General features: G+C 37.2%; 2 protein-coding genes across 3 annotated transcripts; both read left to right on the top strand.

Annotated features, from left to right (window-relative positions):
* Nucleotides 1-173: 173 nt before the first annotated feature.
* Nucleotides 174-10,516, top strand: kel (Kell metallo-endopeptidase (Kell blood group)). Of its 2 annotated transcripts, XM_043261276.1 has the most exons (18): nucleotides 175-552; nucleotides 1,543-1,717; nucleotides 1,837-2,136; nucleotides 2,764-2,891; nucleotides 3,031-3,189; nucleotides 3,556-3,627; nucleotides 3,713-3,901; nucleotides 5,910-6,070; nucleotides 6,156-6,273; nucleotides 6,378-6,473; nucleotides 6,581-6,679; nucleotides 6,763-6,840; nucleotides 6,933-7,036; nucleotides 7,396-7,485; nucleotides 8,008-8,075; nucleotides 8,160-8,320; nucleotides 8,784-8,873; nucleotides 8,954-10,516. In XM_043261276.1, exons 1-18 carry the CDS (start codon nucleotides 526-528, stop codon nucleotides 9,116-9,118), a joined length of 2,280 nt encoding a protein of 759 aa, XP_043117211.1. In that variant the 5' UTR covers nucleotides 175-525; the 3' UTR covers nucleotides 9,119-10,516. The 2 variants fall into 2 exon arrangements, with proteins under 2 accessions (XP_043117212.1, XP_043117211.1); XM_043261277.1 differs by lacking the exon at nucleotides 3,713-3,901 and having other exon boundaries at nucleotides 174-552.
* Nucleotides 10,517-10,785: 269 nt separating this feature from the next.
* On the top strand, nucleotides 10,786-12,393 carry emg1 (EMG1 N1-specific pseudouridine methyltransferase). The gene is made up of 5 exons (XM_043261281.1): nucleotides 10,786-10,971; nucleotides 11,069-11,170; nucleotides 11,456-11,597; nucleotides 11,690-11,898; nucleotides 12,019-12,393. Exons 1-5 carry the CDS (start codon nucleotides 10,822-10,824, stop codon nucleotides 12,130-12,132), a joined length of 717 nt encoding a protein of 238 aa, XP_043117216.1. The 5' UTR covers nucleotides 10,786-10,821; the 3' UTR covers nucleotides 12,133-12,393.
* Nucleotides 12,394-12,994: the final 601 nt, after the last annotated feature.

Here is a 12,994-nt window from a genome sequence, read left to right as displayed (position 1 = left end):
GGCCCAGCCTCACACACACCACTGATAGTCATGAGCGCCGACGTCTGAGTATGTAAAAATGTCGCATTGAAGGTGTATATAAATTAATATTAATTATGCCACTTCCTACACCCGAGGAATCTAAAAAAAAAAAAAAAAAAAAAAAAAAAAAAAGTACTTGGAGTTATTTTTTTCTATTTAGTGTTGGTGGTTCCTCGAGTTTAACTTGGGTGACTTGTTTTGGAACGTGAGGCATCTTCTGGCCCTCACAAATTTATAAAATGGTGAGATTTGGGAAATGTTTCTAGAAATGCCCCATTTATGTATGTGTTAAAGAGAGGGGTCTTGTGGGAAGCCAAGTCATTACATGTTTATCAGTCAGTGAAAGGGTGAACAGAGAGCGTGATGAGGGAAGATAGTAGTTGAATGACTTGTGGTTGACGGAGGAGAGATAGAAAGAGGAACGGTGTGACGAAATAGAAAGTTTCGCTGGAAGAACATTATGTAGGAAGAATCCTGACCAAACGGAAATAAAAGAAGAACAGGATGGATGATAGCCCAGCTGTTCATCAGGTGAGGCTTTCAAGATTTGGTCTACTTTTATTTTAGTTGTTCTATCAGTTTTATTTATAGAACCGTGGTAGTCACAGGAAATGACAGAAGAAGGTGGGATGGGATCAGGAAATGCCACAAGCCAGATTCGAACTTGGGTTACCCGTGTAAGCACCACAAAGAATATTTAGCAGCGTGCTGTGGAGTTTTTGTCTAAATTTTAAAGTTCTGCTTTATCGTGTGATAAAGCTTTCTATATGTAATAGAAGGGTGGTGTGGTGTGGGCCTAGTTAAAATTACTAGTTCAATGCCCTCTTTTTTTCGACAATGTGGCGCTTAACCAGAGGTTACTGCAAAGAGAAGTTCAAGATGTTCAATTACACAACTCGATCGCGACTTTAAGCGGAAAAATCGCACCATCGGCAAACACTGCTATATATTTTCTATCATTCAGGTAACTGAAATCGGCGTTACATTATTTTATTTACATATATATATATATACACACACACATATACATATTCGCTGTTCGGTGAAATTTGCTTGGTTTGAATGTGTTGTGCTTCGTATATTGACATATATTGCTCATTTGTTGCTTGACCTATTCTGATAAAGAGTATTTTGTTTACTCGTAAAGCTTTAAGAGCTTATTCCCTCGTGAATATACAGAAATATCAAATCAAAACTTCATGTTGCCGTATTAATTTGATGAAACGCAGCGTGTTAAGCAGAGCGAGCTTACATTTTCCCTTAAAGCAAAGACAAAGCAATATAATATATACAACATTTGTGTTTCTTCATTTTCATTGTTCTTTAGTGAACATTCTTTGAACTCGCTCTTATTGCGGTTGGATGTTTGACTGCCAGTGTAATTTCAATCCATCATAAAATCTATGAGTTATGCATTCTTCCTTTTCCCAGTTGTGCTTTCAAATGGACATTTCAGTAAATGTCCATCTCAATAAAACATAAAGAGTGAGTGAGTCATTTGCTAACTCTATTTTCCCACAGGAAATGCTCACAACATCAGAGGAACAGTCTCAACCAAATCCAGTGGGCTGCAACAAGTACCGCAGGCTCCTATTGGTTGTCTTTTCCCTCTCTATCTTTTCACTTGCATTAGGTTTGGGAGTGTATTCTCACCTGCAAAAGACTGCGGACCCCTGGACATCACAATGGAAATCAGGTACAAACCACTAGGAAGTACAGTCGAACTTCTGTGTGTATATATACTGTATATATATATATATATATATATATGTAGTCTTAATAATAATGGTTATCATTTTTGTTCTCTTGTTCCAGCTGCTCCTCCTTGCCTTTCTCCTGCCTGTGTAAGAGCATCAGAGCATTTTTCTACTGCCATGGATCCCTTTTCTCGCCCCTGTGACTACTTCCTGTTTGCCTGTGGGACAGGTGGATCTTCCACCAGTGATAAAAGACACAGAGTCAAGGGGATCCACAGTGAAGACTTTGGAGAACTGGACAAAAAAAGGGAAATGAGGATTAGAAGAGAAACAGATGTTCAAGGAAACAGTACTGGAGGGCTAGTCAAATTTCCAGACAGAAAGGACGCTTTACTGAAAACTGTTAGAGAAATATTAGGTTAGTGAAATTTTACTCTCTTTTTTTCCCATAGTGTTTTCAGGTTCCATATCTGCTTCTATCTGTCTATCTTCCTGAGCTTAAGCAGGTTTGCTGGTCTACTAGATGGTCAGACTGGTCTGTTGGTTTTAAAGGCACTTTTTTCCTGTTAGGCTGGAGGAGAAAAGTTGCAATAATGTGATTACAATAATTACAAAACTTAAGATAATAAATATAGCTTCAAGCTGTGATTCCCGGGGTTTAATCACTTATAGCATTTAGGGAAAAAGACCTAACATATTATTTAGCCAAGCTATGCAATATAAATACAGAAGAGTGAAGTTTTAAATAGGAAAATATTGAAACTCTGATCATTTTTGAATGCTACTGGTCTAATTGGATTCAATGGTCTATGCTAAGCTATGCTAAAAGTGCTATCGCCAGACCCGGAGATCGGCTGAATGGATTCGGGAAACGGGAAAACTTATTAACTCTGGGGGAGTTAGAGAATGAGCCTGTTTCCAAAAAAGCCAAGTGTTCTTTTATTTATCTAATGGTTAATCTCAGAAGCTGTTTATGATGACTAATTGTATCAAACAATCTTGAATCGTCTTTGACATTCAGTCTGTATGATCCCTGTGTGATCAGAGGATCCTGAGGAGGGCGTTTCTATGAGTGCAGCGGAACGGAAAGCAAAGAAATACTTCAAGACATGCATGGATGCAGAATCCCCAGAGAAAGTGGGTTCGAAACCCTTCCTCGAACTACTCCAGCAGGTACACACGCAATATTTTTGAGATAAAGGACACTAAAAGCACCTGCACTGAATCATGTATTTTGCTCGAATGATGATAATTATTTAATTCTTTTGATTTTGATTATCCTTTGATTCTCTCTCTCTCTCTCTGCGTGTAGTTAGGTGGTTGGGCAGTATCAGACGGATGGAATCAGACAGATTTTAACACCACCCTCGCCCTGCTGATGAGCCAGTACTCCACATTTCCTTTCTTCAGCGTGTATGTAGGGTCAGACCCTGATGAAGAGCAAACGGCTTCTGATCGACTCTACATACAGGTGATTACTAATGAAGGGAGTATATAAGCAATTGGTTTCCTCAATAATGAAATGAACAGCAGATAGACTGATCATCCATCAATGCTTTGCCACAAAGGCATTCAATGACTACTTCTTTCAAATTACATGCTTGCTTTTCTCACTCACTTACTGATTTGATTATAATTTTAATACTTTTTTAGTACTTTTTAATACTTTTCAATAACTTTAGTACAAATTTTATTGAGCAGTGATTTGTATTATGCTGTTGTGTACATAATTGCCCAATATTTTTACTTTTTTTTTTTTTTTTTCCCATTTTCATTGTGTTTGAGATTGTTCTACACACTTTATTTTGGAGAAAAATGCCCATGTACATTTTCATAGATTGATGAGCCTCACTTTCAGTTCCCTATTGACTGGAATAGCAAGACACAGAAATCCAAAGCAAGTACTCGGGTAAGTATTGACTTTAGCGCTGCGTGTGTTCATAATGCCTTATTGTGAACTTCTGTTGTTCTTGCCCTCTGTTCCTCTTTCTCAGTATTTGCGTCCATTCTACATGTCATGTGGTCAGTACTTGAACCTCTTGGGTGTTCCCTCAAATAAAGTCACTCAGCACTGCGGCCTTTACATATCTCTATCCACAACTCTGGCTCTATTCACGGCCCCTCTCCGATACCGCCTCAGTCAGAAGTTACTTTACAACAGAATTACCATCCAAGAGCTACAGGTCTGTGTGGAAGTCTGATTCCCTCTGTGGCATATGTTAATAGATTAATAAAAAATAAAAATAAATATAAGTAAATATCTAAAATATGTGCCACATTCATAAAAATGTATATGGATTTGAAAATCTTTAGTTTAATTATGGCAAGTAAAAAAATTTTTTTTTAATTTATTTCCATATTTTATAAAAAATGTGTTTAAAATGTTTAAAATATTTCAGAATCTGCTTTCATATATATGTTTTTTTTTATTTAAAATCTAGAATTATTTTTAGTTTTAGTTAACAATAACAAAACTTGAACAAATGATTTTGCCGGTCACACCACATGACTTGGATTTGGATTTGAAGTTTTTCAAATAAACGGAGAAGTTTTGATATAATATTTTTCAAAGAATTCCCTTTGTTTAATGAGGCTTTTTATCATTATGATAACAGCTTAGGTGAAAACCTTGACATTTATAGCATTACAGTGCTTTGCAAAAGTATTCATACCCCTTCTTTTTTTTTTTTTTTTTCCCCTTCACATTTTATGTTGCTGCCTTATGTTAAACTGCTTTAAATTACTTTTTTCCCCACATCAATCTACACTCCTTACAAGAGTTTTTAGGTTTATAAGTATTTTTTGTTTGATACGATAAGCTTTGCTCATCTGCAATTTGTCAATTATCTGCCATTTTTCACCTCTCAAGTTCTGTCAGGTTAGATGGGGGCAGATCCACATGTTCAGGTTTCTCCAGAAATATTTAATTGGGTTCAATCTCAGGCTGTGGCTGGGCCACTCAAGGACATTCACAGAGTTGTCTATAAGCCACTCTTGCTGTGTGCTTAGGGTCATTGTCCTGTTAGAAGGTGAACTTTCTGCCCAGTCTAAATTTCTGAATGCTCTGGACTGGGTTTCATTCAAAGCTATCTCTATATTTTCCTGCACAGAGCGTTCCTTCTACTTTAATGAGTCCCTCAGTCTCTGCCTCTGAAAATCAGCCCCACAGCATGAGGCTGACACCAGCACACTCTGAGATGGTACTCTGCAGGTAATGAGCAGAACTGGTTTCCTTCATACATGATGCTTAGAATCAAGGTTAATCAGAACAGAGAATTGTGTGTCTCAGAGTATAAGGGTCCTTTAGGTGCTTTCTTGCAAATTTCAAGCGTGTTTTCATGTGTCTTAACTGAGGAGAGAATCGAGTCTTACCACACTGCCATTAAGCCCAAATTGATGAAACATTGCAGCGATGTTTGTCTGTAAATTTCTGTCTTCACATACTGTATGATCATGTAGCTCTACCAGAGTGACCATCAGGTTCTTGGTCACACATCTAACCAAAGCCCTTCTCTATCAGTTGCTCAGTTTGGAAAGGAGGCTAGATCAAGGAAGAGTCCTGCTTGTTTCAGACGTCTTCCATTAAGGTTTACGTAGACTACATGCTTCTGTGAAGCAGCATTTGTTTTTAAACTCAGTTCTCAAGTTCTTCAAGCAGTTTCTATTCACCTTAATGCATGTTTTTTTTTCTCTGATATGCATTATCAGCTGTTAGGCAAACGCGTCTCAAAAAAAGGTCTTTCTAAATCATACCCATTCAATTAAATTCGCTACAGCTTCACTTCACCCTAGGTCTAGTAACATCTACAAGCAATATGAATGTTCCTGAGCTAAATGTCAACTGTCCCAGATTGCAAAGATGTGAAAAACATTTGTGAAAATATAGATTGATCTGAAAAAAATATATATATATATTTTACATAAGCAGCCACATAAGAAAATGTTACAACTGAAGGGTATGAACTTTTACAAGGCACTGTATGTTGCATGAATTAATAAAATAATGATTTTTTTAAATTCAGAAATTCATAAAAACACACCATAGAATACATGTGTTCAGGTTATAGTGTAAATGAATTGCATTTTAAATATATATTTTAATGCAGTAATGGATCCAGACATAATAATGCTATTTAAAATATAATATACAGTGCCAATGTTGTGTGATAATTTTGTTTCTGTCTATCACAGACTCTGGCTCCAGCCATTAATTGGCACGCTTGCCTACAAGCCACATTTCAGCCTCTTCCTATCAGCAAATCAGATCTTATTTTAGTGCACAATCTCCCATATATTATCCAAATGTCCCAGACAATCAATAAATGGCAAGACCAACATGGGATGATGGGCTTGTAAGTCACTTTTTAATTATATTTACTTGACAAATTTGATAGATCTTGATTATTAACAGGTTTGTGCTTATGTGTAAATCCACAGCGGCTCACTTAATACATACATGATCTTTAATCTTCTGCACACACTCATTCCTGCACTGGACTCGAGGTTCTTCCAAACTATGAGAAACTTTTCCATTGCGACTGGAGACACGCAGAGGGTGGGTCTGCATTGAATGAATTACCCACAATGCTTGTTTGCGTGAAGTGAAGCAGCGCAGACTGTGTTATATTTTATATCACTTATGCAGTCTTTTGATTTTAGGAGATGCCACGCTGGCTGCGATGCATTCAGCAGACAGAGCGAGGGTTTGACATTCTGCTCAGTCATGCGCTTAGAGAAAGACATACACAGAATGAGGTACATTTTGATTGGATGTCGCCGGGTGCTAAAAGATTGTGCCTGAACATGAATTTAATAAAGCAATGATACGTGAAATTTGATAAGCGTTTTTCTCTCTCTGCCAGGCTGAAGAATTGATTCATGATGTTTATTCGTCCCTCAAGAAAAAACTAACAGATTTGATCTGGAGGGACGACAGGTCTTCAGCATTTATTTTGCGTAAGGTATGTTGTGAATCATTTACAAAAACACATCCTACTGAAACTGCGTGTGGATTTTTAGTTCGGATCTTTTGTATATTTTTCAGATAAAATCTCTTAATCCAAGACTCTCCACTAAAACAAACAACCTCAGTCACGCGGAACTCAACCGTCTCTACGCAGAGGTAAATGAATGAATTAGAATTTGAGTGAATTAACAGCCGTGAATTAAACATTTTCATTCGTTTGTCTCTCTCTCTCTCTCTCTCTGCACTAGGTGGTTTTGAGTGAGGAGGATTTTTTCTCCAACTATCTGCAGATGCTGGTGCTGGAGCAGAGGAGCAGGATCAGACTGCTCTCACACGGCACACAGACTGATGGGTTAGTGCTCTCATGTTTGCACTGACATTTAGGGTATTTTGGAAGATAATGGAAGATCTGAATATGAGGTTAAAGGAATAATCAACCCAAAAATGAAAATGACCCCACAGTTTATTCACCCCCTCCGAGCCATCCTAGGTGTATAAGACTTAGCTTCCTGGCTCTTCCAAGATCTGGAAGTTTGCCTTATTATATTCTGATAGAACATTCAAGTAAATAAATAATAAATAAAACACATTTGTGGATGACTCGTTCACAATAAGATAAGTGACATTTACAAAATAGATCAGAATTTACATTTGATGCCAACTTTAAGTCATTATCGTCCATTTTACGTCTCTGTCTTCCCTCACCTCTAGTTTGTCTATCACTCCATTCGTCTCTGGAAATGACATCATCATCCCTGTTGGAATGTTTGTGTCACCCTTCTTCCATTCCTCATATCCCAGGTATCACGTGACATCAAGATGATCAATTCAGTGGGAATACTGTTACATTCCAAGATATATTGCGTACCACTTTTAGTAAAATAGTGGTATTCTGTAACCTGGATGATTGTCAACAAAATCTGACCTTTTGACCTTGTTTTTATGCCTTAATTTTTTAATGTGCTCTTTTACTTTTATGTGCTGAAGATGTAAGTTCCTTAAAGGGTTACTCGACCCCAAGATGAAAATGTCGTTCCAAAAACCTTAAAGCTTTGTTGGTCTTCAGAATACAATTTAAGATATTTTAGATGAAAACCAGGAGGCTTGTGACTGTCCCACTGAATGCAAAGTAATGAACACTGTTGAGTTCAATTTTAATCGCTTTATTCAATCATTTGTCTCCTCGGTGTCTCTCTGCATCACTGTAGCGTCATTTTGGAGTATATCCACTTTTGGGCGATTAATGACAAAATTTTCATTTTGGGGTGGAGTATTGCATTTTGAAAAATGTTTATATGAAGTGTTTACATTAATGTTGTATAGGGCGCTAAATTACGCCACACTGGGATCTCTGATGGCTAAAGATCTTCTTCACCTTCTGCTCCCTGATAGTAAGTCAGTAAGGACCTCAATCTGTATCTGTATCTGTATGTGTTAGAGTCTTTTTAATCACCTTCTATGTTTTTCATCACTAGTCCACACACGAGCCAACAATCCAGAGTCAGTGAGCATGTGCATATGGTCTCATTATGTGAGCGTGACCAAGGATCCAGGACGGGTCGGCACGTTCTCTCTTTCCCTCTTTGAACAGCAGGAGGTTTGGGTGCAGTATTCTGCTCTACAAGTGGCACTGGATGTAAGCTGATGTGTTTTTAATCATTTAGTCTGATACAGCTGATAAAAACATTTTTTTCTTCTCATTATATTACAGCATTGTCAGATTTGGTGTCAAACAATTAAATCTATATATGTAGAAAATATTTACATGTATGTATTTATATTCATATCATTTAATTTCTATATAAATATATATAATATCATTTTTTTTCATATATATACACGCATGTGTGTCTATTTAATGTATGCGTAATAAATACACACACACACATATATTATGTAAACAAATTTATTTTGTATATGATTAATTGCAATTAATAATTTGACAGCATATTGTTCACTAATTTATCAATTTAGCTTAAAAACCTAATCTGCAACAATGCTTGTTTCATTGTTAGTGATGCACCTTAATTTTTCTATTTTGATTTTTTTTTTTAAATTGGAGAAATATATACTTATGTTCCATATTTGTTTCTTTACAGGCTTATAAGATGAGTTTAGCAAGGCATCCAGAAGACTCTTCTCTATCAGGCCTTTCTTACATTCATCTGTTCCTTTCCTCCTTTACTAAGGTGAAGAGAACATGTCAATGAGAAATGCATGCGCACTCGAGCATGTGTGCTAATCACGACGATCAAATCATATTTTACAGGTAACATGTGACGCTGACCCCTACCGTGAGTTCATGCCCTTTGAACCTTCCTTCCTGGTGACAGTCCTGTGCTCAAACTCACGCTTCTGCCCCACACCACTGACCTGTGTGAATAAATCTCAGCGTTATCCTCCAGAGATGTGTCAGAGTCGAACGCTGCACTGAACCTGAGAGGAACTCTTTTCCGCTGAGAACTGTTGGAGCTAGTTTGGGACTTTCGTACCATTGGAGCTGCTCACTGTTTAACAAAAAAAGGAGAAGGTCATTCCAGAGATCATAAAACTTTTTATATTCATTTGTTAAGTAACGGGTTTAGATATGTCACATATAGGCTACGTACTTTTAAGCAATATTATCACATTTGGTAACTCACGTACACTATGGTTAACAGTTAAAACCTGCTTGGTAGATATGATCTCTCACAGCACTTTGAAAATTGACCATGTTTTTACTATAATATTGATTTTTGGAGGAAATGTAGATTCAATGTAGAAACAACATTTTAGGAAAAGGAGGAAATCACATGCATTTTTTTTTACTACAATTAGCCTAGTTTGTTAACAATGTTGCTGGTTTACAAGTGGTTACTCTGAATACCGCAGTTAAACTGGTTACTAAACAAGATTTGTGGTCAATTCTACCCAGGAAGGAGAGCATTTCACAGTATAAAAGTTATTCCTGTTGTAATTAATTAATGTAATGGATATTTGTGAGATTTACTAACCACATATATTACATACAGCACTGAATTAATTAACTTCACTTAATTGTAATTGGACATTTATATGTCACATGTTTTCTAAACACCTTAATTTTAATCTAATCGTCAGTCTAATCTGAAATATAGAATAAAATGATCATCGAGTAAAAGTGAAGGAACTTTTATACGTGACTGCAGAGAAGAAAGCAACATCTCTGAGTTGGTCCGAGAATAACAGGACATCCTGACGTAAGATAGGGTGACGTGTTCTAACTATTTTCATTGGTCAGATGGGGATTTTTGTCACCTTGAAATGTATACTTTTGACTATAAAAATTCTGGTCAGAGGGCCCTTGTCTCTTTGCTCACAGACCCAAACTGTGTGTAAACCAGACCACTTCATCACTGAGAAATAAAATCAAGGCAAAGACAACTTTGTTTGGCTCTTCAATCTCAGTCTTCACACTTAGTTTATTACTTTGACAAAATAAGAATTTCCACAACATTGATTATGGATAATTGTGCTTTTAGTCTCTCAATTGTAAATACAGTTTGAGCTCTAAAGCCAGAATGTATTATAAATGTCAGTCTTATATTCGAAATGTATTGTATTTGGATGAAACATAAAAATTTATTTTTTGCATGTGTGCTTTTAGGTCTGTAGTCAAAGAATGTAATACATATACCATTTCATGTTTCAGTGCAGGACATGAATCTGTATAAAAATTATTTGATCACGTAAAAGACCATTTAAATTCAAATTAAATTTCAACAACAATATATCTTAATCCAGGCAAAAAAAAAAGCATCCCACAAAAATGCTAAATTCCTAGATCTAGTAAATAAACCATTTGACTGGGAAATGTCTTTCTCGTCAATTATTTAATTTAATTATGGTCAAATTCTTTTACTTTTAAATTCAGAAGTTTATGACTTTTAATTATTTTCGTAGTTAACATTTATAGTATTTCAGAGCTAAATTCTACACTGTAAACAACTCGGCGCAGTGAGAATAAAGTATTTTAAACAAGACCAGAGGATAAGACCAAAGTCCCTTTCAATATTTCTATAGTAAATTGTACTTCTGTAAGACCTTATCGACGTCATTAGCAAGCGCCATTCTGAACAAACGTGACGTACATTTGACGCGTCGTAGTTCTGTGTCAACATGGCTGCACGCGCTGGAGATAAGCGTGGTCTGGAGCATTTAGATGAATATGACCCCAAACCGGCAAAACAGAACAAAAGTTTGCACGAACAGATGACGGAAAAGCGTCTCGTCGTTGTTTTAGAAGGAGCGACGCTTGAAACCGTGAAGGTAAAACACATATAAGCTCTTAGCAATAGAGCGATAACAATGATATGTTCCCTATCGGTTTGTCTCCGAATTTAAATGTAAACCAATCTCTCCGCAGGTTGGAAAGACATTTGAGTTGCTGAACTGTGATCAACATAAGAGCATGATCATAAAAAGCGGAAGAGACCCTGGAAAGATTCGCCCTGATATCACACACCAGGTAAAGCTCTTCGAGCCTTAATGTTACCAGTCATCTGAATTACACTTAACGTTAGTTAACGGCTCACTTTAATAAAAGCGTGTGATACGATAAAACGGTATACACTTCTGTACGTTCACTTTTAAATGCGAAGTTATTGAACTGTGGATTAAGTTGAAAATATGTAAGTCATAACTTATGTCACTGAGAATGGAATGAAGAAAGAAATCATTTTTTGTCAACCTGTGATTTTAGTTTAAAACGGAGTGATCTATCCTCTGAATGCCATGTCTGTTTCCCCCGCAGTGCCTGTTGATGTTACTGGACAGTCCTTTAAACAGAGCTGGACTGCTGCAAGTGTACATTCACACAGAGAAGAATGTTTTGATCGAGATCAACCCGCAGACAAGAATTCCTCGCACTTTTGCGCGATTTTGCGGACTAATGGGTAAATCCGAGTTTACTGTAATCGAGTCAATTTTGGCAATTCTGAGGTGCAGAAAAAACCCCACGATCGTGCTCCTTTATGTCCTCCTGTAGTCCAGCTGCTGCACAAGCTGAGTGTGAGAGCGGCAGATGGTCCTCAGCGTTTGTTGAGGCTGATTAAAAACCCGGTGTCGGACCACCTTCCGCCTGGATGCCCCCGATATTCAACATCCTTCAAAGCAGGAGACGCTGTTTGTCCCAGAACGGTTGTCCCTAAAGACGGCCCTGCCGCTGTCGTCGTTGGAGCATTCGCACACGGAGCAGTGAGTGTTCCCCCTTCTCCTCACAGCTGCATCAAATACATTCTCCGATCTGATAAATAATATCATAAATGTGAATTCTGTCATTGCTTTTGAAGTTAACCCGCTCCTGTTTCTCCGTAGGTGAACGTGGACTACACAGAAAAGACGGTGTCCGTCAGTAACTATCCTCTGTCTGCAGCTCTGACCTGTGCCAAGATGTGTTCAGCTTTTGAAGAGGTTTGGGGAGTGTTATGACAGAACCAAACTGGTATGAACTGTCAGGAACAGACCTTTTGGACTGTATTGTGTTTGTGTGTACAGTCCATTCCTTGGAGAAAAAAAATAGTGTAATATGGCGGCACAGCAGCGGACAATATTTCATGTATTGTAACACAATTTAACTCGCATTGACGCAAACCATTATACCCTTAAAGTGTGGGGTATTAGACTTCGCTTTCATTTTGTATAAGTATATACATTTATTAATAAACGCAGAGATCTGCATTTCTGAAAGAACACTTTGCCTTTTTTCTGCAGTGAACAATAGGGTCACTTTTTCAGCAGCGTGGGTTTTTTTTTTTTTATTAAAAATGTCTACGTTGAAGGAGTACAAGCCATAAATAAAACCGACCAGTGATGCAGTAAAACAGAACATTACATTACTATCATAAGCTACAATGACAATGTCTGAATGACAAAACAGAAATGAAGACATGTAATTTAAAAGTTGCTGATATGAATAGCAACAATGTTTAGGATGGATAGTGTGTTAAAAGCACAGCTAGACCATTGTTATTCAGTGTGCCTTATGGGAGTGAAAGATTGCAAATTGTGATTCTGACCGCTAGAGATTTAGTGTGTGTATGAAATCACGGGCAGTGTAATTTTGGTTCTTTTAAACTGATTGCTTCGGGAAATACATGAGCCACTGATTAACAAGTTCACATCAGGTCTGTCTTTGAAGGTTTGTAAGGAAAATGAAATGATTTCTGAACGGGAACCTGACTGCTTCACTGTTTTTTGTTTTAAGCGTTATACTGAAATGTTATTTTGAAGTTCTCTTGAATGTAGCTTTAATCTTGTATTCTGTTCTCACTGTGAATGTAGAAAGGCTTCG

The sequence above is a fragment of the Puntigrus tetrazona genome, chromosome 16, assembly GCF_018831695.1.
Source record: "Puntigrus tetrazona isolate hp1 chromosome 16, ASM1883169v1, whole genome shotgun sequence".
In the NCBI taxonomy this organism is placed as follows: domain Eukaryota; kingdom Metazoa; phylum Chordata; class Actinopteri; order Cypriniformes; family Cyprinidae; genus Puntigrus; species Puntigrus tetrazona.
This window is presented reverse-complemented; position numbering and strand designations above follow the sequence as displayed.